This window comes from Balearica regulorum, chromosome 8 (assembly GCF_011004875.1).
Source record: "Balearica regulorum gibbericeps isolate bBalReg1 chromosome 8, bBalReg1.pri, whole genome shotgun sequence".
Classification (NCBI taxonomy): domain Eukaryota; kingdom Metazoa; phylum Chordata; class Aves; order Gruiformes; family Gruidae; genus Balearica; species Balearica regulorum.
The window spans coordinates 1,785,560-1,812,837 of record NC_046191.1 but is presented as its reverse complement, the minus strand read 5'-3'; the positions used below and the strand labels follow the sequence as shown (position 1 = coordinate 1,812,837).

The 27,278-nt window shown below is 44.8% G+C and overlaps 2 protein-coding genes and 1 long non-coding RNA gene across 3 annotated transcripts; 1 reads left to right on the top strand and 2 right to left on the bottom strand.

Annotated features, from left to right (window-relative positions):
* Nucleotides 1-408: 408 nt before the first annotated feature.
* Nucleotides 409-7,282, bottom strand: LOC142602704 (uncharacterized). The gene is made up of 4 exons (XR_012836469.1): nt 6,778-7,282; nt 6,081-6,331; nt 3,511-3,719; nt 409-1,582 (listed from the first exon to the last, which is right to left on the bottom strand). It is a non-coding gene; the product is annotated as an uncharacterized LOC142602704 (long non-coding RNA).
* Nucleotides 7,205-19,894, top strand: LOC104631944 (methylcrotonoyl-CoA carboxylase beta chain, mitochondrial). The gene is made up of 13 exons (XM_075759127.1): nt 7,205-7,459; nt 7,955-8,279; nt 9,905-10,101; nt 11,239-11,417; nt 12,350-12,430; nt 12,922-13,100; nt 14,036-14,228; nt 15,245-15,336; nt 16,264-16,420; nt 16,737-16,859; nt 17,493-17,641; nt 18,099-18,180; nt 19,625-19,894. The coding sequence occupies exons 2-13, from the start codon at nt 7,966-7,968 to the stop codon at nt 19,706-19,708; spliced, it is 1,830 nt and encodes a 609-aa protein (XP_075615242.1). The 5' UTR covers nt 7,205-7,459; nt 7,955-7,965; the 3' UTR covers nt 19,709-19,894.
* A 544-nt stretch (nt 19,895-20,438) lies between these two features.
* Nucleotides 20,439-27,278, bottom strand: RPE65 (retinoid isomerohydrolase RPE65). The gene is given in 12 exon segments (XM_075759132.1): nt 20,439-20,732; nt 22,148-22,259; nt 22,371-22,527; nt 22,529-22,674; nt 23,523-23,652; nt 24,307-24,446; nt 24,550-24,682; nt 25,069-25,150; nt 25,440-25,587; nt 26,266-26,407; nt 26,498-26,605; nt 27,190-27,278. Coding segments are annotated over 11 exon segments (1,419 nt in total). The 5' UTR covers nt 26,575-26,605; nt 27,190-27,278; the 3' UTR covers nt 20,439-20,580.

The window sequence follows — 27,278 nt, the reverse complement described above, 5'->3', positions numbered from 1 at the left end:
GAGAAGATGATCCAAGTAATTCACTAGCCTGTATAGTAGGGGTAACCCACAGGAGGCTGGAGAATTCATCCACCTTTTAAAATCTACCTGAAGACTTTACAGGGTGTTTTGACTCTGATTTTTTTTCTTTTTCATTCTTTTCCCAGTGCGGTTAGTTGTTCACTATGTTTCACAATCAGTATCAGAGAACATACGGAGAATTTGTAGTGCACAAAACCAAGCTAAGCATGTTACCGAGAACTGAAATTCTAACAAAGCAGTGTACCATGACAGAATATTGCAAAACATTCAAACCAACTATAAAACACTTCCAGTGAGAAGATAGAAAAGAATTTGCTGCAAAGATTTACAAAAATATAAGCGTCGCATAAAAGGATCTGCAATGACTACTAATTTTTTATCATGTTTCCATTTAATTGTAAATATTCACATAGGTGGTCACCAGCAAGAGAAATGTAAGCTATTTGATGTGTAAGTCCATTGCTGCCTAAAGATTGCGGTTTTCTCGCCCTGACGCTTGTCATCATAGATTTAAATGCAGAACACCACTTATCATCATCAACGGTGCACTCTGTTCTTCTGCTACTGCAAAATGTTAATTCACATGTTACAAATTACTGGATCTTTGACAAAACAAGTAGCAGCAAGAAGAAACCCCTGTGGTTTTTATGATAATAGTAAGTAGAAGTCAAGTAACATTTCACGCCAACTGGATCAGGAAAGCAGTAACTGGAGAAGGATTTTACATATCACTGCAATATCTTGTCTGGAAATAGCTTATGGAATTTTCTCTGTATTGTTGGTTAATATTCAGTTCCTCGCTGAAGCCTTGCACCAAAACTCAAGGTATAGATATCCCACAAATAATGGCAAATTTCACATAGTTCAAAGTTAAAAAAAAAAAGGGATTTTTGTCTTCAAGAAACGTCTTCCATGCTTTCAAAACAATCCAGCTTTGCTGAGGAGCTAAATTTTAGCTTTCTGAGAGAGTGGAGAGAGTTACTTTTAAAGCTATGAAAAGAAACATTAACTTTTCCAAATTTTTGAGGATTACATTATGGCTTTGAGAATTACAATGTCAGCGGCAGAGTGGGGCCAAGCATTTGGGAACTGGGGGCTGGAAATTGTGATTTAGGTGCACGTATGTGCACACACACATGAAGAGAATGCCCTAACCACATTTCTGAAATAAATGTTGATCTTTCTTCCTTCTGAACAAAGACTTTTCATTGCAAATAAACTAAACACTAAGGGATTAGAGAACTCATTTCAGCACATATGCATACATATACACATCATACATATATATATGTGCATGCTTTTTATCTTGGTTGCAACAGGGCGATCAAACATCTCATTTGTCTTCTAATTAGGCCTTCTTAATGGTTAAATTCTCAACACTGTAAACAGGAGGGAATAAACCCTTTATTTGCATGCACACAAATGTTGTCATCAACTGTTATGCCTCGGTTCTGCTTCCCTCCCATCACAGCTGATGCCTTCACCCACTGACGGAAGGACCAGCCTGAGCACCCACAAGGAACAGAAGGCCTTAAGTAGATTTAGCGTACCTACCAGGGTCCTGAAAAAGCGCAAAAGAGAGGACAGAAAACAATTTGAAGGGCTTCTCTTTGGAATTTTGGTACTATATCACTCTCCGTATGTGGCATGCAAGTCATAGCAGACATTATTTTTAGCCCTTTCTATGTTACATGGGTGCAAAAATTGCTGACAGAAACTGCCAACACTCCACTAATAACTATAATGCTGTTTCACTGGCATAAATGCCTTTTTACATTAACGCAGACCATGTACTTGAGGGTCTTTTAATGATGCAACTCCACTGACATTTAAAGCAATGGAAACTTCTCTGATACGACCTTAGATTAGCGGATCAAATTCTGAGGAGTTATGTAAAAAGAAGCGGGGTACGGTCAAAGCCGACACGTTGTTAAGAGCCTAAGCGGAGCCAACACATGCATCGAGAAGATGTGGGTATGCAGATTTGGAACTACACATTTAGACTCAACTAATCTTTCAAGTAACATTTTCCTGACAACAGAAAACAAATACGTCACATTTGCCACAAATGTGCTGTACGTAACAGCAGTTCCTACAGCATCAATATTATATTTACTTAGTGATTCATCCCCTTCCCCTGTATGTTTATCTAACTGCCCTAACCACATCCAGTTACCAATTACTAGCTAGAAACGGCCTTACAAAACCATGTTCAAGGGACTCTGAACAGTCAAACACAAACTGAGGCTTTGGTGTCACCACTCATCGCCAAACATCTGCACAGGAGAATAAATCAATCAGCGCCTTCCTAGAATAAAATACTAGCAAGCCACCTAATTATTTGCAATTGAATCTCCATCTCCTCTAACCAATAATAAGCTCTCAGATGACTTCAGAAGACTCTCGATTAGGCCTTTAAAACAGAGGAAGCAACAGATCTTCATATAGTCGTTGCATATTGAAACTGTGAAACAGTTTTTCAGAAACCATTCACCGATTTCAGAGGTGAGGTAAAATCAACGAGTGATTTGCCAGCTCTGCATTTCAACCCGTGAAAGTCAAATTTGTTTTTGTTCTGATTTGGGTATCACCACCAGTTACGCAGATTCTCAGAATCAAACTCTGTTCTCTTTGGCTCGTGACAGTGCAATTCAGGACAGACTCTGGTCCTGCAACGGGGAACGGTACACACTATTAGCTTATGCCTTAACTAGAATGTAATTCTGCTCCTTTAGTTCTGTGCATTTTGCAGGAATAAGACAAATCAGAAAGTCACTTGTTTCAGTAATGTAATCAAGTGTACACACTCCTTGTCTTCTCCAAATGAGCTACGTTTCCACCATTGTAATTATGATGTAATTATTCGTGGTTTTGTAAGCTCTTTGTGGCAAGAGACAAGTGCCAAATCCAACTGCCACGGAGCAGACTGTCACTCTCATATCGCTCCCTCATCCCCTTTAATCTCTCCCAGGAGTTTGGTCTCCCAACATTTCTAGAAGAGGGGCAGAGTCTGAGGCAGAAGAGTCTCCATGTATGACTGGAGTTGCATAGGACTTCACTCTTTGGGGAATTTCTTTTTTAAAGTATTCCCAACACACGTGTAGGCCTACATACTAGTCTTTTTGCTTGATAGATAAATTATGAAGTCCTAAAAACTCTCAGCTGCTGAAATTCAGAGCCCAAACCACATACGTCCCTCCTCCAGTCTCTCACTTTTCCACAGGACATTCCACCAACAGCAGATGACCTTTCTCTGCATGAGAAACAGAGAGGTGGCTACCTTCAAAAGCTCATTTCAACTCCAGGAGAACAATCTCCCAATGCTCCCTCTACAGTCAGTGGAGAAATGGGCACTTCCACACCACGGCCAGTGGCTACCTCCCGTTCTACTCCCCTCTCCCCTGGGACTAGAGGAGGTTGGTCCGCCCAGGCTGTGGGAGCAGCCCGGGAGTTACCACTCTGGAGCGCCCAGACCCTCTGCTTACTCACCTCTGCTTTCCGTATGGCTGGGGTGGCTGACATCTCACGGCACTTCAGCTAACGCTGCTGTCCTCAGAAAAGCCGCAGTGAAGTGACAGGAGTTGCGTAGCGAGTGGTCCTGGACTGTGAAGGAGCTTCCTCCTCTCACAGCTCTGATATGCTTCTGCCTCTATATCTTCACGTGCTTTTCCTGGGGACTGACTGAGAGTCTGGAAAGGCTAAACTGGAGTTAAAACCCACTGTGATCATCTGCTTAATTATCTGATAAATAAATGTGGATAAAGGTTTGATGGGGGGTTTTTTTAGGTGTTGTAATACAGCTACTGTCTCATAGAGCTGTAATGAACAAATGGGAAGAAAACTTCTACGACTCAACTGATCATCCTCAACTTTCACAGTTTGTGAAGGCACACCTGGCTCTTCACATCCCTCTTTATGTGGGGATTCATAATACCTCAAATCATCCAAAATCAGAAGGTAAATGGTATGGAAGCAGCCCTTCATCGGATATACCCTCAGTGGAACTTATTTTTTACTTACGTTAGCCAAGGATCTGGCTCCCGACTTCTCCCACATTTAGTCTCACATCTTCAGACTAGTTCATTTAACTCCTTGTGTTCTCTTGTATCTTCCAGCAACTAAAAAAACCTTCTTAACATTTCATATCAATTCCAGATACTACCTGCCAAGGCTCAGCTGCTCCTTTTGTATAGATGCAAATGACTTTTTGGTCAAATTTGTTTTGAATCAATTGAATGCATTTTAGAATGATGTAAGCCCTGAAAAATGCTGTGGGACTGTCTGAGCCTGTTAGCACTTTTAAGTAAACAAACAAAACCTGCTTTAATTTAGACAAATTTCCAGGCCGCAATTGTCAGAACACCACTAAAATACTCTTGGGTATTAAAAAACAAAATCTAAATAAGAAACAGAAGCTACATAAGGAGGAGGGCTCTGTGGGAACCTTCCCGCCTTTGGTCTGACAATCCAAAAAGTGTGTTCTGGTTTCCCCCAGCATCCGGTGCACTCCAGCAAGTTTCTAAATAAAGTTGAGTCAAAACTTCACTCAAAGCTTTAGTGTTCCTTAAATGGCACGTCTCATCTCTGCTGGCAATGCTGCAGCTCATGTTAAAGTAAGCAACCACATTAACATTTTTCCTAAATGCTACGCTATATATTCTAAATGCTCAGCTCAAAAGTCCCTAAAATAAGCACTTAAAATAACAACTTCAAACACTTGCACAAGGCTGCATCCATTCAGAGGAGCTATTTTTTCTTACCTCACTCGACTTCCCTTCAATGTTCGTTAAACAAAGGATGCTCCATGCCATGACAAGAGAGAAAGGCTAGATTTCAGCTTGAGGACTAACATGAGTCAATTAGGACCTATTGGCTCCTCATGACAGGATTTGTTATTTATCCCAGGCTGCCTCCCAGTACAAAAAACTGGTGACTGATGCCTTCTCTTTGTGATAAACATTCACTTAGATACATGTGGAGGCTGAAATGCAGTGAAGATTAAGTGTTTCTTTTTCCTTTACTCTGAGCAAGCAGCATTCAGCTTTCATGAGAATGTTTAATCTCCTTCTAAGCCTGAGTAAAAGCAGCCTGTATTACATAGAGCCTTTTCTGATTGTGAACACAGATCCTTATCTACTGGAAAACCTGTAAAATTTAAGCCAGTACATTAACTGCAAAAGGTATTTTAAAAAAATTCTGCAAATTAAGACCACATAAAATGAAATTGCTATGCAACACTAGCATTTTAGAGATAATGCATCTTCTGAAAGCCTAACAATTATGGAAAATGAAATAAGAAGCATGAAAATTATAATTGAACAGCAGGCCCTCTGATAGATTCACAGAATAGAGTACTAAAAAATCTCATGAATTCAGGGAAGTGATATATGGGTCAGCTTAAAAAGAAAACAGAAACAAAGGGAAGCCCAAATCTCAATTTAAATACATATGCAAGCATTTGCATCAGCAATTCCTTCTGCAGCAAGCTGAGCACCCAGCGTTTTCACTACCATCAACACCCCTTTGAAGTTCGGACCTCCTCAAATGTATTCTCCTGCTTTACATGAATTTCTGTCACCACTCTTTCCTTCCCCATTATCACCTGCACCACAGAGAGCACAAAAATTCACATAAAATCCCACAGGAAAAGCAAAAGATCTATATAAAGCTGCAAAGCATCTTCCATCTCTCATCTTCAGCTCTTTACAAGTTTCTCAAACTGTTGGGAGGAGAGAGTTCTGGTTAAGGAGGAGGAAGGAGGGAAGACGTGAACTGAAATAATCAACAACCACCCCCCCCAGTGCCCCAACCAGCCTGAACGGCGCAGCAGGCTGCTAACCTCCTACACGGGCTATAGCGGGAACCTCTGCATGGCTGCATCAGTGCCTTCAACACGCGTCTGGATCGGGGCGTTTGTTCAATAGTTTCATTATCTGTAATACTCGCCTCACCTGGCTGGTCCAGAATTAACGAGCATTTTAGGAGAGCGCAAATCTGATCTGGGATCTTATTTTTCTAAAGGGATTCTTTACAAGCGCAGACACCCCCCCTCAACTCACCGTGACCCTCTTCTACCCCGGAATGTCTGCGTTGCCCTCGAGTCCTACGTTTGCCCGGAGAGTGCAGCCCTGCCCGTTCCTCCCTGGGCTCGGCACAGACCATCTCCCTGCCACGGGGTTCGGGACAGCAGCGAGACTCTGGAACCTCCCAGGACAGCTGAAGCCACCCAGGACAGCGGTGCCACTTTCCACAGCTCCACCTGCGCCGAGTTGCTTGATACAAGGGAGCACAGTATGAAAGACAGTCCTATCTGCATTAAGTGTAAAAGGAAAAAAAAAATAAAATTAAAATTTTAAATTAGTGTAGCTCAGTGAATCTTTATTATTATTGTCAAGCTATTTTAATAACGTATACAACTTATTTCCTCACAAATTCTTTCTCCAGCCTATGTTGGATACTTACATTCACCAACATATTAGTCATTGCTTAATTATTGCTACGAATCCTTATTAATATGTATGGATAAAGAGCTCTCTGGCAGGAATGCATTTTAATGAAGTCGCTGAAAGGCAACAAGCAGTAATTTCTAGAAGGTTATGCCATGACTAACAATAGCAAACTGACTGAAGCAGCCCAGGGACAGGATGAGGTATGGAAGGAAAAAAACCCCAGATTCATTTTAATATTTTAATGATAAACTTAATTAGAAAGCATTTAGGCATTTTGACTGAGCAGTTACAGCTTCAAACGGCTTACAAGTCCTTCGGAGAGGAATGGCGTCACTCAAAATGTCGCCTGCAAGCGCCCAGCAGTGTTGTCTGTAGGACACAGAGTATGCTGCTTGAAAGGATGATGGTGAAAACGAGACATTTTGTGGCCATCCTGTATTTAACGGCAAGCAAAGCACCAGCACGTTATTTTTGAGGCTGCAGTCGAGTCTGTAACATCCTATATTGCCCAACAACATCTAATTTACAAATCAAATGCATATGCTGTGTATATAATTGCATTTATTTCCTAGTGCAGCGATTCGCTTTGCTCCTTGTGTTATTTTTATAACGTTTGCCCTTCCAAGGCGAAGGTATTGTTACCCTTGAGCCCAGCAAGGTGCCGAGGCACCCGGGGGCACTGAGGGGAGGAGAGCTGCTCCGGGAGGGGACCAGGGCGGCGGGACCCTGAGCCAGGGCACCTCCGAGGGACACCCGGGACCGAGCGGAACCCAGCCCAGCACGCCTCCTTCGGAAGGAAGCACCCGGCTGTACGACCCCGCTCCGGCTGTGTGGGGCCGCGGGCGGAAAGCTCCGGCCAGGCCCTGCCCGGGCACCCGGGGCAGAGGACAGCCGGGGCAGAGGACACCCGTGGGGCGGGCCGCTGTGTGCGTTGCGGAGCCGCCCCGAGAGGCGGGCCCGGATCGGACGGCTCAGCGGCGGCTGCCCGAGTAAGCGTCGGCGGGGACGCGGGACAGGCCGCGACGGGCGTGGGGCAGGAGGGGAGAGAAGAGGAAGCAGCGGCGGGCGGGCAGGCAGGCAGGCAGGCAGGCCGGTAGGCAGGCCGGTAGGCAGGCCGGTAGGCAGGCCGAGGCGTAGGCCGGGGAACTCCGCCGGAGGGCCCACGGCCCCGCGCTTCCTGCCCCCGGAACGGGCGTTGAGGGGCCGCCCGGCCCCGGCTCCGCCTTCGGCGCGCCCCGCAGGCCCCGGCCGGGCCCGCTCCCGTCGGCTTCTCCTGCCCCGCTCGGTGCCGCGGGGCCTCGGGCCGCCGCCTCAGGGGGCTCTTCCACCGCGGGCAGGCTGCGTGCCGCAGGGCGGGAACCGGCGGTGTGCCCTCAGCACCGCGGCTTGAGGTGTGGTGTCGGTTTTGCCTCATCAGTCGAGGGAATCTGAATAATCTGGCAATAAATGATGTTTTGTATTTTTTTTTTGCCCCCTCCCTTCAGTTCTTAGGGTCATGTGGAACACTGTCGCTTTGTGCTCCCTTGGCAGACTGTGTCCCCCCGCCACATCTCTGCTGCTCCCAAGGTTACAAACCTTAAACCGCGTGTTCGAAAGAAAGTATAAGGGCTTGTGTCATGGTAAACAGCCCGCACACCTCCTGCAGAATCAGGGCTTGGAAAGCGACATGCAGCCCTGCCGTTTAGTAAGTAATAAAGCAAAGTATAGACGGTATGCAAAAACTTACCCTGTTTTAGATGGACGTATCCTGTCTGTGTATCGACATGTGTTTGAAGAAAATTTAAGGAACAGTGAGGCTGTTATTAAAAGGTAATAACTGTTTTTGTGGTGTTCTAAAAATGTTGCTACTTGTGAGATGATGTGAGAGTTACTTACAGGCACTTTTAGGAACTTTTTAACATAGGAAGGATGCTAATTAAAAAATCCAGAGATTAAAAAAAAAAAGTTGGGGTTTTTTAACTAACCATTTTGAAGCTTAAACTAGTTTCCTGCCTGCTCTTTTCTTGGGCAGCTTCTCTGCAGAGTGAATTTTACAAGGATCAGCACTTAAAAATTTCAGCCCCCCAAAAGAGGTGCCTAAACGTTGACCGAAATGCCTAAACCTAGGTGCAGACTGTATTTAAAATAGTGCCATGTGACATCGTTTTGCATATATTGCCAAGACGTATTTTTTCTAGACCTTCATAATTTTTTTTCGTGTTTGAATGCAAAGACATAACTGGTGACTCACGCATTTACAGATCCCTGCTGAAAGAGGAAGTGACAGTTACTGCAATTAATCGTGATTCACTCACGAGAGCAGGAGAATGTATTTTTGGTGTTTGTCCTTAAAGATCAGATGGCAAACATTCAAAGGCTTTTGTTCAGAGGAATGATACATAGGCTGGAAGCAAGGCTATGGAAAACACACTGTGCCCCCCTGTGGTGGCATTTATGACATCATTCAAAATCCTTAGCTTTTTTCTCCTGAGGTTTTTCAATCTCTACAGTCTGCAGGAAGCCACAGTAAGCTAATGGAGTCATGCACAGAGTGGGGCGTAAATAGTTACGTCAAACTATTTTTAGTTAAAGATGATGCATCTTGGATGAATAATACTTCACTTTAAATAAATGAAGAACCTGGTTTATCTAAGACCAAAATTATTCAAGATACGGCATTTGTTTATAGTTTATTCAATTCATTATCTGTACTTGATGCTACCCCGACAATATCATTTGGTAATCACTTCCTCTCTTGATGATTGTAGTGACACTGCAGTATTCACTACTTAAAAAAATACATCTTCCATGCTGTAGAGTGTGCAGTTCTTCTAGATTTAGTAATTTATTCTGCTTACCAGTTACTGATTTTTGTTGAGGGGAGCTGAAGGAGGAAGCCCTTGACTGGATTTTTCCCTAGAGTAGTTGGAACGTGGAGGCAAGGGTCCATGCTGAATTAGGTCTAGCAAATTATGATAGCTTTATTAATAGCTGCAAGTTTCTAGGCTAACATTGTTGTGGGGCAGTGTCTCTCAAAGTCAGCTTTGTTTGCTTGTGATCACCACTCTGCTCACGGGGTTGCTGGCAGAGATTAAGTGTGATCAAATATTGTGAAATACGATGGGTGTATATGGGCAACACCCAGGGGAGGATGTGAATTTAATAATGTCTACCTGCTATGACCATAAGCTACGGATAGAATATTTATATTATTTCACTCTTGTTTGTCTTTATTAGATGATTTTTGAATAACGAAACTAAAATGCTTGCTTTAAATAACACCTTTTTATTGCACTTTGTAAGAAACAATAATCTGCAAATGTGAATTCATCTTCATTCTCATACCATTTATATGAAAACTGTGCAATACATTTAAGTACTATGTTCAGTCCACTGAAGGGTAACTAGCAAGTAGAGGTGGTTTTCATTCATCGAAACTTTGTTTTTTAAATCAGATATTCAGAGTTGCTAGAGATGGCCAGTAAAGGAGGGGGAGAAAATGCCATCTTGCGTCATACTCAGAGAAACAAGAAGCTGTTTGTTCGTGAACGCCTGAAGTTGCTACTTGATGATGAGTCTTTTCTGGAGCTGTCTCCGCTGGCAGGCCTCCGTATGCCATACGGTGATGTCCCTGCTGCGGGGTGCCTTACTGGTAATTGCTAGCACCTGTAATATTAGGTGTCCTGGGAAATCGATGGAGTTCATTTGTTTCATTGCTCATATCTTTAAGTATGATTCAGATCAGTTCTAAATCTGGATATGGGTTGAGGGTATTGTTTTGAGCAGCCCATGTTGGAGATGCAGCCCAGAAGGAAGAAGGGTTTTGAACCAATATGAGCCTTAATATAATTTGAGAGATGCTCTTTGGGTGCAGGGATGAGTAAGTGTCGTAGGCAGTGTACATTAGTTGTATTCTGTATGTGCTGCACACCTTCCCGGAGTAACTGGCCTTGCTCACTGAAGTTAAGGTGGTGTTCTTACTGGGAAAGGAAGAAGGATACACGAAATCAGGTTTATGGAATCTTTTTAGTATCTTAAAAATGTGATTTCCTAGGAAAGATGAACATCAGCTCTATCCAGTAGCAGCTCCCAACATAGAAGAGTTCAGCCACTGCTGTATTATTCTTCTGTGCTTTTTGCTGGGCAATCTGGGAGAAACTTTTAAAGACAAAAAGTTCTTTAATTTCTTCCAGATTGAGTAATTTATTCTACTTAACAGTTACTGATTTTTGTCTCAAAAAATTTAGGATGATTTGTCAAATAAGCTGTTGTCTGTTAAAGGAAAGGGGACCAGGTTACTGTGAGACACAGAAGCTGTGACATGTACTTTGTAATATTTTTCAAATTATAGACAAGTCTTTTCATTGCATTTTGAAGAGCAGTTCCAGTTTAAAAAGTAATGAGAAGAGTAGAGTATGAAATTCTATCTTTTGTCACAGATTGTTAGATTTTTCAGTTTTATATAGGTAATTTTTAATTACCTTCGCTTTATCTCAAGAGCTGGAAGTAAAACTATGTATTTTTTTTCTCTTATATTGTCGCCAGGAGTACATAAGTTTATTTCAAGTTCTGTTTTCTGTGATTCAGATTTTTTTTAAAATGTCATTAGCTTTCAGCTTGTTATTCCAGAGAAGAGCTATAGATTTCTTCCCTGTGTGGTATTTGCAACTTAGTTTGCAGCTTCTTGAGGCAGTATTTCCAAAAGAACATCCTAGCTATGATTTGGCCCCCTTATTTCATCTGTGGTACTTCAGAGAGTCCTGAGAAGTATCTGTGGCACCACTTACAGGAATTGGCAAAATCTGTGGAGTCTGGTGTGTCTTCATGGCAAATGATGCAACTGTGAAAGGAGGAACTATTTACCCAATTGGCGTGAAGAAACAATTAAGAGCTCAAGAAATAGCCATGCAGAACAGACTGTTGTCTGTGTACCTTGTGGACAGCGGGGGAGCGTTCCTACCCCTACAGGTAATAGCAGAACTGCTGCACAGAAGAAATTACCTATGTTTATTTTAATCATACTAATATTTAGCAATAAACCTCAGATTTATGTTTTGTTTTCTTGGCTGACCAAATTTCATTGTCTGTTATACTTAATTTTAGTTTTGTCCACAAACTGGAGTCTAGGAGATGATTCGAAGATACATAACAGTAGCGATAACTTTGGCTAATCTTGCGTCTAGCATTTAATCAAAGTTTAGAAACTTAAATATTAGTGGGGGGAAAAAGTGTTGACCAAGCATGGGTATTCCTCAGTGTGCTGAAATGCTTTTGTGTCTTTAATGAATTAACATCTTGTTTGAGGTTTCTACTTTCAGCTTCAGAATCTATAAAATTACTCTGTATTTTATTGTAAGGTTTGTGATAGTAATGCAGTAACCTCTGTGGCCTTTAAAAATACAGTTTTTGAAATTTTTACTGTAAAAGTAAAATTTGCACAGGTTACTTTCCAATGTACAGAGGTCATATTATCACAGAGACTGTAGTTGTTCCCTCTCCAGACTGAAAGCAAACACAGAAAAAGGTTTTTACTTGACTTAAGGAATTATATCAAAAAACAAGTAAAAAAAGAGAAACTGTGCTGAAGTCATTTCACAAAGTACGAATATGAGCTTCCCCTTCTCCATGTTTACAGTCTCAAATCATGTAGAATAGATGGGATTCACAAAACACTACGAAATTTACCTCTGCTTTGGAAACACGTGGGTATTTTTGTGCACAATGTATAAGGGGAATAAATACCTTAGCGAATGCTGTATATGAAAGTTTCAGGTACGATTGTTAGTCGTGACCTTCCCAGAGTTGGTTATAATGCGTTGCTGAATGAATGGAGTGAAGAGGAAGCATTGGCTTTTGTAGTTAATATTGACATTTGCTTTGTCTTTTCTCTGTAATGCCAGTCAGAGCTGTTTCCTGACAAGTTGCACGGTGGCAGAGTTTTCTACAACGAAGCAATAATGTCTGCCATGAGAATTCCTCAGGTACAGTGTCATTTGGATTACAAGTAAGTAGTATATGTAATCAGTGGAGTTCTGAAAAAAGTTTTGTTCTAATACAAATTCTAGGAACAACCCTCAAACATGCAAAAAAAAATAAAAAAAAATTCCTAAAGCTCACCTTTTCTATTTGTGGGGAAGGGAGGTTCAAATAGTATCTCATGTAATAGAATACTTCAGCCTTAAGGATCTTCCCAGTGTTTACTGACTGATCGTGATGGAAAAGCATCAGATCACAAGGTTATTTCAGAGTAAACGTTGATGGAAAAGCATCAGATCACAAGGTTATTTCAGAGTAAATGTCGAACTCTTACAAAACCATCATTGTGGTTCATGCTGGTATTTACATCTCTAGTTCATTGTTCCCCAAGCTGCGATTCACTCTCTTGAATGTTTCTGAAATAAACGTAATGGTTTTGCCTTTCCGTGCTCCTCTCTCCAGCGTCTTGGCTTGTTTTGGTTTCTGTGCCCTTCAGGTGGCAGTGGTGTGTGGCTCCTGTGTAGCTGGAGGTGCCTATGTTCCAACCATGGCAGAAGAAACAGTGATTATAGATAAAATCGGTACGCTGTTCCTTGCTGGCCCACCTCTGGTAAAAGCTGCTACAGGAGAATATGTCTCTCCCGAGGACCTAGGAGGAGCCAAACTTCACTCTAAGTATGTGAAATAATTCTCAAAAATAGTAGAGAATTCAGCATACTTAGCTTGAAAGAAACTGTCATTTTATCTTAAATTAATGTGACTGAAGCTACTCCAGTGAAAGGATACAATATGGTCCTCAAGGACCGAAAAATGTGTAGTAAAAAAAACCCGGTAGAAGCGATACAGGAATTCTGAAAAAGGTTGGTGGTATTCAGTTGTATATGTGGGAGTGTTATGGGGCTAGATATAACTCTTTGAAAAGAAAAAAAAAGTAACATGGCATTGTAATTTCAGCTCTACTGCTGAAGGAACTTTCCACTTCCATTGTCTGTATATATATATACACACTCTTGATAGAAATCTCACATAAGTACAGAGGTCAGGATCAGGGCCAAAAGTGGAAGCTATTATTACACTGCTTGCTTTCCTTCTCAGGTATGGGGTTTTTGTTAGATCAGGCAAATGGAAGTAAAACTAAGTGATGTTTGGGGTCAAGCAGAGGCTGGACAAATCTGGATTTGGTTCCCCATTCTTCCACATGCTTTCTGAACAACCTCATGGAAGTCAGTTCTTCTGTGCCTCAGAGGGACCAACTATAGAGAAGAGGTGGTATCACTTCTTTTCCTAATGTAAACATTGCCAGGATACATAGATTATAAAAACAGCATCATCATGAAAATAAATTCAAAGGTCTTTCTTTAATATAGGTACACACAAAAGTCACAGGGAAGAACTTCTCCTTGCTGTGAATTTGTTTGGGGGTTGGATTGCATAGAAATTCCACTGACTTACTGCTTCCGGCTCATTCATACAAGAACAAAATCACACATTATTTTCAGGGAGTTTGGAGAGTTCACAGTACAGATTAAGGTTTTTCCTTTAGGTTGGTTTTTCTCTCAGAATTCAGATTTCATTAATTTGATACTAATTGATGTTGCTCTCTCTCCTAGAGTCAGTGGCTGTAGTGACCATTTTGCATCTTCAGAAAAGGAAGCCTATGAATGTATTCGAAATGTTATCTCAACGTTAAATTATGATCCGCTGCCAGAGGAGGCCGTTGAGCATGACAGTCCTCTGTATAGTTCTGATGAGCTTTTGGGGCTGGCACCGCAAGATTATAGGTGCACTCTTCCTGTAAAATTGGTAAGGTGGCAGATACTGTGTTCCTTCATCCTTTCAGTCGGCTCTGTCTAGTAGCTCCAGGTTAACAAGCAACAGGCTGTTCTCTCTTGGAGAATCCTGAAGTACCTCAGGCATTCTGTATTAGTACCTAATCAGTTACCAAAATACCTGGAGTCTGCAACAAAGCAGAATGGCAACATTTCTGTAGAATTACAGAAAATATTTAAGCTGAAAACCTGCTAGAGATAATTACAGACTACACCAGCTGATCCCCATCTGTTTCCATGCGCTATTGGAGATGCTGTTATGTCAGTATGTCTTGTACTGTGTTGGCTGCCTTGAGAACGTGCACCCCTTTCGTGTCCAGTTTTACTCTCCCTCTGCCTTCCCCCCCCCTCCCCCCCCAAATAGACGAGACTCTGTCTTGTAACTTAAATACCTAATGAAAATACTGACTGAAAAAGCAACAAAGCTCAAATTAAACTTGTTTGAAGTTGAGACAGACGCTAATACATAAGCAAAGACGTGCAGAGCTGCCCACGCTATTTTCTTTGTGGTGTTCTAGAAGAGATTTAGTCTCCAAGGATGTGAATCCAGTATGTTTTCCAGGGGTAAATTCCTACAGCTAAGGGGAATGAATGTAGAAAGCAGAGTAGCTTTGAAGGCAGCTTTTAAACTGTGTTTGAAAAAATGAGCAATATGCGATTGAGTGTTTCTTATACACACAAACTGTAACTGCACACGCTGGGTTTTTTACAACACTTCTATGCACATGAACAATTGTGCTCTGTAACACTGAAAGAATTTGGGAGTTGAACTTTGGCTTGAAATACGTGGTTGGTAATCAAACGTAGACACAAATTTGGTGTTTTGTGCACATTGAGTATTTAGCAGAGTGTAAGACATAAAAAGGCCGCCTCTGCTCATTTAGGTTGACTTCTTGCATAATACAGGTCTCCCACAGAGCATATCTTTTAGCAGAACTATCCTATTTTCACTTAAAATTTCTGTAGTGAAGACTGTAAATTTCTTTGTAGATTCTGAGCCGCTTGATGGATGGAAGCAGGTTCCAGGAATTCAAGGCTAATTATGGAACAACATTAGTAACGGGATTTGGCCATGTGGAAGGGTAAGGCTATTAACAGTTCACTATCAAAATGTGTGGACATGTTTGTCTAAATAGCTTTCATATAATTATCAGGTTTTACAGTGTTCCAATAACAAGTCTATGAAGTTCTGAATTTGTGAAGAATTGGTAGTAAAATACTTCTACAAAGCCTGATTGTTTGTGTCTCAGCTCTGAGTTCACCATGTCTCAGGCCAGTAGCAGCAGAGAGCGGTTACAAATGAATAGTTTTCGTGACTTTGCGAAATGATTTGTTTGTTCACAAAAATTACTAGCCAGACAGTTGGAACATTGAAGTCTCAGCAGATTCCTTAAGAAATAAGAAACAGCATCTTTAAAAGTGTTCCTTCCCAAGCTGAGTTGAAAGCTATTATCCCTCCTCCCATGTGATGGAGATGAGATAATACCCCTACAGTAAAACCTTGCATAATTCAGATCAGACTGTATTATTACGAGACTCATGAAGCATACAACATTCCAGTCAAATCATATATATAAAAAAAAAAAAGTAAAATACAATTTTAGAGCTTCTTGAGGTTGAAAGTATGAACTTTTCAGATTGACTGTTATGTTGTAAAAGTTACTGGAATGAAAGAGAGCCCAGAGTCCTGGCACCTTGAACCTTGTCTCGCAGTGCAAACTCTGGCAGGTCATCTACAGCTTTACCTGCCCTCTGGGTGTTAATCCACATTAATGCTTCCGTGCTTTATATATCAGGAGTGCTGTGAGACTTCTCGGTGGTTGGGTATGTGAGGGTCCTTGAATGAAATGACACGTGTGAGTACATCCTTCTACATGCTGAACTTCTGTGAAGGGCAGATCTCTGTGTGCCTATGGCTATTTATGTTTTCATCCTTCAGAACGTTACGAGCTACGGTTTCTTAATTTCGGAGGTTTCAAAGTGAACACGTTCCTGTGTCTGTTTCGTAGGCACTTGGTGGGGATCGTGGCTAGCAACGGGGAGTTGTCTCACGATGCTTCTCTCAAGGGGAGCCATTTCGTGCAGCTGTGCAGTCAGCGGAGCATTCCCATCCTCTTTTTGCAAAATACTGCTCCACACACAGCAGAGCCAACAAGCATCTCACAGGTATGGCATTTTTAGTTCAATATGTTTAATTCAAGCAAAATTTTAAGATTACATTTTGAAAGTTGTTGTTAGGAAAATTATTTTTTAAAAACAACTCTTGATGGTTTAAACTAAGAAGCTTTGTTATTACTTTGTTCTTAAATCTTTCCATTAGCATTCTCACTTTATGATACTGTCCAGCTGGCATGCAAGCTGCAAAGAAATGATCGCCCAGAATTATAAAGGAAGAAATGTTTTAGAAGTGCAAGTTTGGTGGGAGCGGAGGGAATCTAGGAGAAAGATTTCTAAGGATCTAAAATCTTTATTTTCCTTTCAGGCAGAGGCTCACTCCAACCGATTAAAAGCCCAGGCCTCCATGATGGCTGCTGTTGCTTGTGCTGCTGTTCCCAAAATAACCATCGTGATCGGTGGCTGTTATGGGAGCGAAAGTTATGTTATGGTATGGTATGGGTGGCACGAGTGTTAATGGGTTTGGTGACACACTGGCTACACTTTTTACCAAGATTTCACAGCACTTCGTTTTCAAAACAGTCAACTGTTGTTACAGACATTTAACTCAAACTCAGTTCGGTATTTTAACTACTTTTAAAGTAAGAAATGCATCACAAGATGTGATTACAGAAAACTCAGTCTGCATCTAAGAACCTAGAGCCAGTTCTAAAAACCCAGATTGTCTGGAAATGTCCCTACCAGAGCCCATCCTGCCTTTCTCTCAGCACGCACCGTTTGTTTCAGTGATCACGGAGCACGTCTGCTTTAGTTGTGCTGCCGTGCCTGCTGTTCAGACTGCTAGTAAGTGCAATGGAGCTCTTTGCTCAGAATTAAACATGTAAGCGCATGGAGTAAAAATGAAATGGTGAAATAGTGATATTGAAGGCAGTGGGGATTGCGATGGTTGCTACCGCGGGGTGTCTGTACTGCTACAGGAGCTTTATGGTAAAGGAGCTACATTATTAATGCTTTACATATGAAACTGTATTGCATTCTGCCCTGAACTTGATTGTGTCATCCTACAGCCATCTTTTTGTGATTAATTTCAGTGAGTTTGTACTGTGTGGTTTTGTTTTCGTAGTGCGGGAGATCGTTCAGTCCAAACTTTCTGTTCTTGTGGCCTAATGCAAGAGTTGCTCTGGTAGATTCAAGACATTTCTCCACAGTCCCACGAGCTGGGGACAATGACTGTACAGGAGATGAATCAGAGCTAAAACATCTGAAAGAGAAGTAAGGACATTAAATATAAACCCTTGCAGTTACACTGGGATTTAATTAGTTAATTTAACACATCCCAAATAAAGCAAACCTGAATCTACTGAAAAATACTCGAAATTTCCATGTCATTCCATGTTTGCTTTTAGGATCTTCTCAAGGAAACACAAATGTTTGCCTTAAAAAAAAAAACCAAACAACAACAAAGCAACCCTGAAACCAGTCAGCCCCAACTCAAGATGTTCTGCTGTATATTAAACAGTGGCGATCTTCTGAATGTGGGGGGTGGTCTGTGCTGCAGAATGATCAGATGTATTATTTGCTGGATTCTAACTAATTTTAACTGTAGTACTGCACATTCACTTCAGATTGAAGTACATGCCTTTTTCATCTATGGTCTTGTTTTGCTGGCCTGATGGGTCTTAGTACATTTTTGTGGTTTTAAGCTTGTTTAATACTCTGTCTTCTCCAGGCTAGAGGAAGAAAGCAGTGCATTTTACTCCTCTGCCAGACTCTGGGATGATGGTGTAATTCTACCTCAAAACACTAGAAAGGTAGGGTTTTTCCTTGTGTGTTCTGTACAGCGCACTTTACCCTCGGGTCTCCAAAGGACCTGGGGCGAATGCACAAGCCTGTGGCTCGCTGAAGGTCAGCAGCACGCTGATTCCCAGGATGCTTCTCCCTCCATCTTGTGTGGCGTTGAGCTTTGCAATTTGCTTCTCTTCCCCATTAGTCTATCCAGAAAGTTTCTGTTCAGTTCTGGTTACTTGACTACAGCATTTCCTCGTTGAACCCCTTAATTGATGTTACTGTTTGTGTCCGTATCCTTTCTTTTTTGGTCTTGCATAATCACCATATCTTCACTCTTTTAAGTTCAGGCTCTAAGTTTCCATTCTTTTGTCCAAAGATGTTGCTTTGTGCTTGTAATTTGCTGTTTACATTTGGGATGCCCCCGGCCTTTTTATTTAGTTTTTAACTTGGCAGACATCCACTCCATCACATTCTCTTTGAAAGCCACCACCTTTGTTCTTCTATTTTTCCTTGTCAGATTGTTTATTAGCCATACTTAAAATGCCTTTTGCACTTCTGAAGCTTGTTTAAAGATCACAAATTCAGCCTGTTATCAATTAATCCTTCTAAATATGGTACTACATAGATGTTAAATATTCTCTGTGGAGTTTATGGGTACTTTGATAATGGGAGCGCACCGAGAAGTATTAGCTAGACCTAGAGCCCCCAGACTACCTCTCTAGGAGCTGCACAGGAAAAGAAAATCCATGACAGTAGAAACAAATCATTGTTACTCTCGGGTAACTTTCACCAGCACACCACAATTCATGTCTGCGGGTGTAGCTGGTTTTTTACACTTACGTTTTGCTCCTTTATCCCAGTTCTTGCTAAGAGATGGAATTTATGTTGAGCTGTGTCTGAACTGACAGCATGTGCTCATTCAGATCCTTAATGTGCTTTTTTTAAAGTAGGCTTTTAAAAGACAGTGTGAACTGCAGTAGCAGTGGAATATGGAGAATTACCTTGTTTTTTAAAGACCAAAACCAGTTCTGTGTTTTCAGTCCCTGTTATCACAAGACACCAAGAAAGATGACTTCTTAGAAAAAGGTGGATGTGGAAGAGCAGGGTGTTCTGCTAATTTTTGATAGGCAATTTGGAATCTTAGGAGCATAGCCTTATAATAACAGAAAGGAATTATCACGTAATATATTTTCATTGGAGTGTTCAAAAGTAATTCGCTTGTCACTGCAGTGACTTTAAATGGTTTAGTGGTCTCTGTGTGCAATGCATAAACCTTGGGATCCTGAGGACATTTCTTCCCTTAGGTTCCCCTGCCCCAGCGGTGCGTTACCTGACATGGATCTCCCCTAACGCCACAGCCCACAACCGCTCCCTTTAAATGTTCCTTGTCTTGCAGAACATAAGAACAAATGGGTTACGAGTGAGTGCATGACTAGTAAGTTTTACTCACTTTTATGTTGTCTTTAGGTAATTGCACAGTGCTTAGAGATTATAGAACAGCAGAAGTACCAGGTTGTATCTCCGTGGCAGTATCCCGTCATCAGAATGTAACGACAGCCTTTCTCAAATAATCAGCCTTTTAAAGTCAGCACCGTGTACTACAAATCTTTAATGTAAATGATTTTCTAATTCTTTGATACAATTAATAAAAATGTTAAACCACTGCAGACAAAGAAGAATCCTGGATTTTAAGTCTATTAGCAATAAATTTGTATTTTGAACCGTAGCCTCTTACTACATTAGTTGAAGGTTTGTTTTGTGAAAAGGAAGGATGAAGCTGAGAGCCTAGTGTGCTCTAAGCATGCAGATTCTTCCCAAGCCATTAAAAAACAAGAAAAAAAAATAATCAAGCAATTGTTAATATTCATGTTTTAGTAGGAGACCTAGAACTTGAGAAACTGCATTTTGACAAAAGAAAATGGAAAGAGCAAACACATAAGGCAGTGCGTGTGGTTTTTGGCCTCAGTAAAGGACAAACCGCTGCCTGCCGCACCGCCTTAGGCCTGCCCGCTCAGATTTCCAAAGCGGCTCTGGAAAGGCTCAACCCAGATTGCTCTGGGGAGACTAAAGGAGTGACCAGGAGGGATTTAAATCTGTAATACTTCAGCATATGCTAAAAATTACCTTCGCTCAAAGGTAATTTTTCTGCAAAGTTTAATTTTGTAAAAACAAACCCCCGCTGCCCCAAAAGTGGGTTAACTGTAGTTCTCGGCACTGTGCAGCTGCAAATTATGCCAAGGGGTGTGTTTGAAAAATACCTGGTTACGTATTTTGAAGATCATCAACAAAACTGAAACGCTTAATTAAGTAGTCGTACGAATAAGAAGTGACGCCGAAGGAATTTAGGTCCTTTGAGTGCTCATAAACGGAGACGGCGCCTTTTCGGAGCCGGAAGAAAGCAGGCGACGCGTTGCCGGCAGCGGTCACGCTCTTTTGAAGAGTCCGTGGAAAGTGACGGGAATGTTCACCTCCACTTCGGCGCGGGCCACCTCGCTCATGTCTTTGGCGTTGAGGATCAGGAGGTAGGCGGGCTTCGGCCCCGCGCCCGGGCTCACCACGATGCTCAGCACCACCCCTGGCAGGAGAAGGAGGAGAAGCCTGTCCCGGGGCACGGGCCGGGCCCTTCCCTGGGCTCCTCCAGGGAAAAGCAGCCGCTCGCATGCAGGGCACGGGCACTGCCGTTGTTACTGCATGGTCCTCGGTGCTGAACCAGACCGAGATGACTTATTTCACGTGTTATTTTGGGTTCATGCCAGCGGCAGCTTGCTAGCCTAGAGTGCTGGGGCAGCACCTCCTCTGGAGTTTCTTTTTAAACCTGTGAAAAATGGTTTTATTTGGAAAGGGAACTATGAAAAGTTATTGCAAGGACCTACGACAACCATCCCTTACTGGAATCTATATCAAATTTGTCCATTTATTTTTTTCAATATTAAAAGCTGAATTACTTTATAAATTACTTTATAATTGTGCTTTTAATGAGACAAGATACTGACTGCTGGATTCTGGCATCCCTGTGCGGGATGGATGGGCCGTCCTAGCTCTGAGGTGGGTGGTTGGTTGTGCTCTGTCTGGGTCAGTCGTGGCAGGAGAACACGGGCACGACCCCCCGCCACAGTCCGTGACAGCAAACCCAGCCGTGGGGAAGACGACAAAAGGTGAGCGTGGAGCCCGGCGTGAGCGCAGCTTTCGGAGAGCGCTTCTGCAGGGCTTCAGTCCCGGGAAGTGAGAGACTTAAACATACTCTTAAAACGCACGTCGTCTGCCTCAGCTAAGGGAAGCTTTCAAGAACAAGCTTAAACCCTTTTCGTGTCAGTGGGACTTCAGCCCCTGCACAAGCACTTTCCTGAACTGGGAACAGATAATATGACATGAGGCTCTGAAATACGTAATATTTCAGCTATGAGATACGAAACTCTCACTGTAAACCAGTGGGGGTTTGCTGTTACGTTCAGCAGAGCCAAGGCTTCTCCCAGCTTCACGTAATCCCGGTCGGAGATGAGGAATGGAGGGGTAAGCGCGCACCCCCGCGTGCCGAGTGCTGCCGCTCGCCTGCCGAAGGGGTCAGAGGGCTGGGGGCGCGCAGCACCGCGCACGGCGCTTGGCAGGGACGGATGCCTGGACTCACGCGACAAATCCTGAACTCGCTCCGCTCCTGCACGAGGAGGGGGTGGGAATAGAAAACACACTTGGTTTAAGAGAGGTTTAAATTTTACAAAGTTCCACAACCAGGAGTTCTTTAAATACCAGGAGTTCCTGATGGAAAAAGGCCAGGAGGTGAGGCCAGCAGATCACCTAAACCTAGAGGTCTGACTCCTCCTTTGCTTTCGTTCAGCGTTAGTTTTCCTTCACCTTCCCCAGCACTAGAACAAGGTCCAGGGTGCCCGGGAGCTGCCTGCTCCCGCCTGCCGCTGGCACAGCCCTGCAGACGGCCCCGGCGGGCTCGAGCTGCCCAAACCCTGATGCCACTGACCGAAAGGAAATCAGCATTACCGTCATCTTCCTCCAGAGCATCCGGATGGGAAACGAAGATCGGCTCCGACGGGTATGAATCTGGCTCCTGCCACACCCAGGTCTCCTTTGTTTTAACATTCAGCTTGCAAAGCTAACGGTAGGGAAAAAAACCCCAAAACCCCGTATCTCAGAAATACTCTTTCTTGTCTTTAAACTGAAAGCTCAGGGAAAGGACGTGCCTCGCCCGTTCCTTGATAGTTACCCTGTCTGGGACAAAGTGGTTCAGCCCCAGTCCGTACGTGTACGTGTAAGGCTTCCCGCCGTACTTCTTGTAATTGATCTGTGGAAATTCAAAGGCTACAATAAAAGAAAAAAAAGAAGGATTAATGGGAGGTGGAGCGCAGGCGGTATGCGCGGTGCCGCTGGCTCTGCTTCGGGCTCGTCACCTTACCGTGGCGCGGCCCTGAGAAAATAACTTCAGGCTCCAGCCAGATGGTCTCATCGCTGCGCAGCGTGGCCGTAGCTGTTGTGTAGGGCAGCGTGACCAAGTTCTTACCCGTGTCAGCCTGGGACAAAGAAAAATACCCAAGGGGAATGGAGAAACAAGTTTCTTCGTCTATTTGCACGGACGCGTTGCAAACCTCATTGAGGAGTGACGTGCAGCAGAGCCTCGAGCTGCAGAATTGCGCAGGGACGGCTGCTGCTTCCCCGTTCGGAGTTGGCAGCGGTGCAGTACGGGCGCCTACAGCCGAAACCGGGCTGTGCGTCAGCCTTCCCTGCGCTCGCAAACGCAGGCACAGCTTTTCCCCCCCTCCCTAAGACATTTGGAGGTTTCTCATCGAGCACTGCCCTGTTGGGCTGCGTTTGTTGCTTGATCAGCAACGCAAGCAGGGGTGTCCGGGGGCCTTGCAGCTCCACCAGCAGCTCGGCTGACCTGCGTCCCCCCCCCGCAGCCCTCGGCTCGCCCGCCGATGACCATGAGCGAGGTCGCTGGAAAAAATCCCAGCGCTTGCAAGCCAGCGAGCTTTGCACCGGGCTGGCGGCTTCATGGACCTCACGCCCTGGGTTGGGGCCGGAGGATTTAGCTGCGCACACCCGGGCTGCGGCTGCTCCCTTCTCCGCTCCCGGCAGCGGCACCCTCCGGGATTAACTGCCGCCCCACGGTCTCCGATTTGAACGGTAACTTACGGGAAATAAAACCGAATAACGTTGGGCAGCTGAAGAAGATAGCAAGTCTCTCTGAAGACTCGTACTTTAAGTTCCGCTCCCCCGTTAGAATGTTTAATTTGAATGACCGGGTCAGGCAGAGCACTACCCGTGCTTGGCCGTAAGCCCTGCAGAGCAGTCGGCCAGGCGGCACCGGCATCTCCCGCGCCCCGCTGGCAGCCGCAGCGGCACGGAGCCGCACCGGTACCTTGTCGATGTTCAGGGGCAGCACGTATCTGCGGGCTTCGGGCTGCGGGGCTTTCTCTGCCTGTCGCTTCACTTCATCCCAGTTCGCCCGTAAGTTGGCTAAGTAGAGGTAATTGTAAACAAACTCGAACCTGCACAAAAACGGGGTCACAGGCAGGAACAAAGGTGTCATTCACAAGTGAGGGGATTCAAATGCGGCTGGTTTTTTTCCTAAAATTCAATGGAGTAAGGCGGGTCCTGGTCCAGCTCCTCGGCAGATGCGAGCTGTGCGTGCGCATCGCTTTCCCTGCGAGGAAAACCCGGCACGTGGTCCCGCTCAGCCCACGCTCCCGGCGGCGGCAGCCAGGGTAAGCTCAGCTCCGGGCACCCTGGCCACACAGCCGACACGGGGCTGGGCATCACTATTTTGGTGCCGGGCATCACCATTCTGGTGCCTTTTTTCTCTGTGTTTCCCAGAAAAGCAGTGTTCAAAACCAGGTCCTGCTCACTGCAGCCCCAGGAGCTGAAATATCATCAGCCCTTGGGTAGGCGCTGGCGTTTATTAACGATAAAGGCAAACGAGGTCTCGGAAAACGAGTTTCCGGCAGGCTCTCTGCACCTCTGGGTACCTTCCGCTTGCGAATATCGGGATGGGTCGGAAGGAGTTGGTGCGAGTGCCACGATGGTTCCCACGGGGATGGGACGCGGCAGCGCAGGGGCCGGTGTGCCCGGTGCTGGGGCTCTGCTCCCCCCCGCCAGCCGCACGGACCCTCGGCCACCTCCCGGCTCAGCACCGCAACGCTCACCCCTTCCAGGTGCAGAGGTCGACGATGAGAAACCCGTTATCCTCATAGGTGTTAATGTGGTGGAACAGGTTGAAGGCCGAGGTGCGGAATTTGATGTTGAGGAGCCTGCCTTTCTTTTTCTCTGCCACGTGAAGCCAGACCTGAAGAGCAAGCAGCTGCTTGGCGTAGGCTCAGAGAAACGAAGGTGAAACCGATACGATGGGCCTCCCAGTACAGCCCGGTTTGGTACGCCCGGCCGCTTACCCCCATGGTTTCGTTGGACTCGAAGCAGTCCATGTAGTTGGCTCCCCAAAGGCTCCAGGAGGAGAGGAACTTGAGGAGGTTGATTTTCACTGGCGTTTCGACAAACACGATGTAGTTCGAGGTCAGCCCAAAGCTGTTTGGAAACGCACGGGAAGCACGTCAAGCTCACCGCAGCTACTTTGGACTAAAACCCGCGTAGTAGCTCGTCTTATCGCTGACTATAGCACGCAGGTCGTTGCTTAAAATGTCAGGAATGTAACCATCCTGATTTTGGTAAACCGCCTAATTTTCGGTGCTGATTACAGGCGAGAACAAGCCCTGCGTGCCGCTTCTGCAGAGCGCGCCGTGCCGGCAACGCGTACCTGGCGTGGTGTGCTCGCAGAAGCGGAAGGGGACTGTGAGCCCCCGCTCGCTGCTCAGAGCGGCGGCTTTGCGGCGGGAACACGCTGCCTGGCGCCACGCGTCAGCGGCATCCCTCTCGTCAGCCCGCCCGCGTTGCGGGTCTACGGGACGCGTTACCTGTGCACGTAAGAGGGCTTAAACCTGTCGCTGCAAGGGAACTGCACCACCACCTCCGACTTGTTCATCGGGTCTTCCTTGTCTGGAACGGGACAGTTGAAGGGTTATGGAGGAGGTTTCATCCATACTTACTCAGTCCGTATTTGTAGCGTTTACCCTGCAAGCTTCTGCCTTTAATACAAAGGAAGTTCAGGATTTAGAAGCCGCTTTGAAGTGTTTTAAAGATAACGTTTCTGTTACTTAAAAAAAGCAAATAAAATCTAAAGAAGATTTTAAAAAAGAAACTTGATGACAAAACTCATTTGAAGGATAAAAAAAATGATTTATAGGACAAGATGTTCTCAGTTTGCCCAGAGGTGGGATTAACTGACCTGCCTGAAGCGGAGGAATCCGAATGATGTTATAGGCGAGCGCAAAGTTTTTTCCAAAGCAATTGCCAATGTTGTAAACCGTCCCGTCATTTTCAACGTGGGGATGGGCCGTTGCCCCGTTGACGGACACGTATTTACAGAGATCCACCTGAAGGACAAGGTGGAGAAGGTGAGGAGCTTTCTTGGCAGGAGATGGGAAGTCGCCAACTCTGAAAGGCATCGCAGGTCAATATGTCCTCACTCCAGACGTGGAAAGTTCTTCTCTAAGCCCAAATCACCTTCTGTTTCGTGAAAAGGAGAGCAACAAAGCCGAGCAGTTTGAGATGCTCAGGTGAGCTGACGCAGTTACAGGGAGAGGTTCGGGATCCTGGGGTCCAAAAGGAAGGGCTCCAAGGCTGGACACGGGTAACGCAGCAAAGAAAGAGGTCGAAACACGCGTTCTGCGTTACGCACGGTTCTGCGGGGTAAAGGCGGCTCGGCTCCGATGCAAACAAAGGCAGCGGTGAAGCTCTGGCAGGAGCCCTCTGGTGATGGTCCCTTTGGCCAGGCTGCAACGTAGCTCCAGCTTGCAAAGCCCAGCCCCGAGCACAAGGATACGGATCGGGGAGCCCCATCACCTCCTCATTAACTATTCCCCAGAGCAGCAGCAGCGGGTTCATTTACACGCTCGTTCTGACTCTGCTCTCGTTAACCCTCACGGCCGGCTGCTTCTGCATCACCTCTCCAACCAAACCCCAACTCCTGCCCAGGTGAAGAGGCTGTTCTTAGCCCTTTTCATTTTAGCTTTACTCCTCCACGTATGTAGAAGCTCAGTACAAAGACCCACCTGCTTGATGGTCTCTAATGTATCGGGGTTAATTTTGGTTATAAAGTTGGTCTCAGTGCAGGCATAGTAATCTTCGCCGACGGGGTAGACGTTAACGAGGGCGTTATCAGTGACCTCCACACCTTTGAAGTACGAGAAAAACCTGAGCAGAGAAGACGGACAGGTAGTCAGGGACTTCTCAGAAGCAGAAGCTCTGTAGGACATTGCTGCAACGTCTACAACCCCGAGGTACCTGGAAAAGATGTTCTTGCACGGATCTGGGTACGCATAGGTGCCAAATTCCGTTATCACGATCCTTTTCTCGGTCATCGCTCTCACGTAAGCATCAGTCCTGACAAACCTGGGGAGGGCAAGGCGGCACACTGCATGTGTAGCCGGAAAAAAGCCACGGGCTACGTGATTATCCTAGGAATCTTCTTGTGATGAGCCTCGTGAGCCCTCTGAAAGCCACGGGTCCCCACAGCATCTGGAGCACGTGGGGTCCAGCAACCGCCCCCCACCGTGGCACCGGGAAGGGACGGCCGGGGGAGAGCTGAGGGGAAACGCAGTGGTTTATGTAAATCTTCGGCACCAAACACCTGAAAGCTGATGGCCTGGCAGCTTCTAACGGAAAACACATTTCGGTTTTCAGACAATGATGTAATTCCGTCACTGACTGCAGCTACATCCAGCCCGCCCTCCCCTCTGTCCAGATGTTTTATAATCTGGACAAAAAGTTGCATTTCTGCTAACTATGAGTAAGTTTCAGTTATTTTCAGCTGGTTTTAGTGATCTCAGTGTTAGAGCTCTTCCAACAACCACACGGACCTGAAATAACCGGTGCCTCCCACGTGCTGGGCAGCAGAACCTGTCCCCAGCACTCACGGTCAACCAAATGCTTCAGTATTTATTTATTTTTTTTTTTGCTCGAAAATTGCCACGTACCTTCGGTGATAGGTAACGTGCCCCTCCTTGAAGTCAAACTTGTGGAGGAGCGCCTGGCCGTCAAAGAGGTGATAGAAGGGCTCTGCACC

Excerpts from the sequence above, each read along its gene's own strand:
- LOC104631944 (XM_075759127.1), top strand. The coding sequence starts at position 7,966 with ATGTGGAACACTGTCGCTTTGTGCTCCCTTGGCAGACTGTGTCCCCCC. Across the intron at positions 8,280-9,904 it reads AGTGAGGCTGTTATTAAAAG|ATATTCAGAGTTGCTAGAGA; the intron begins GTAATAACTGTT and ends TTTTTAAATCAG. Across the intron at positions 16,421-16,736 it reads AGCCAACAAGCATCTCACAG|GCAGAGGCTCACTCCAACCG; the intron begins GTATGGCATTTT and ends TTTTCCTTTCAG.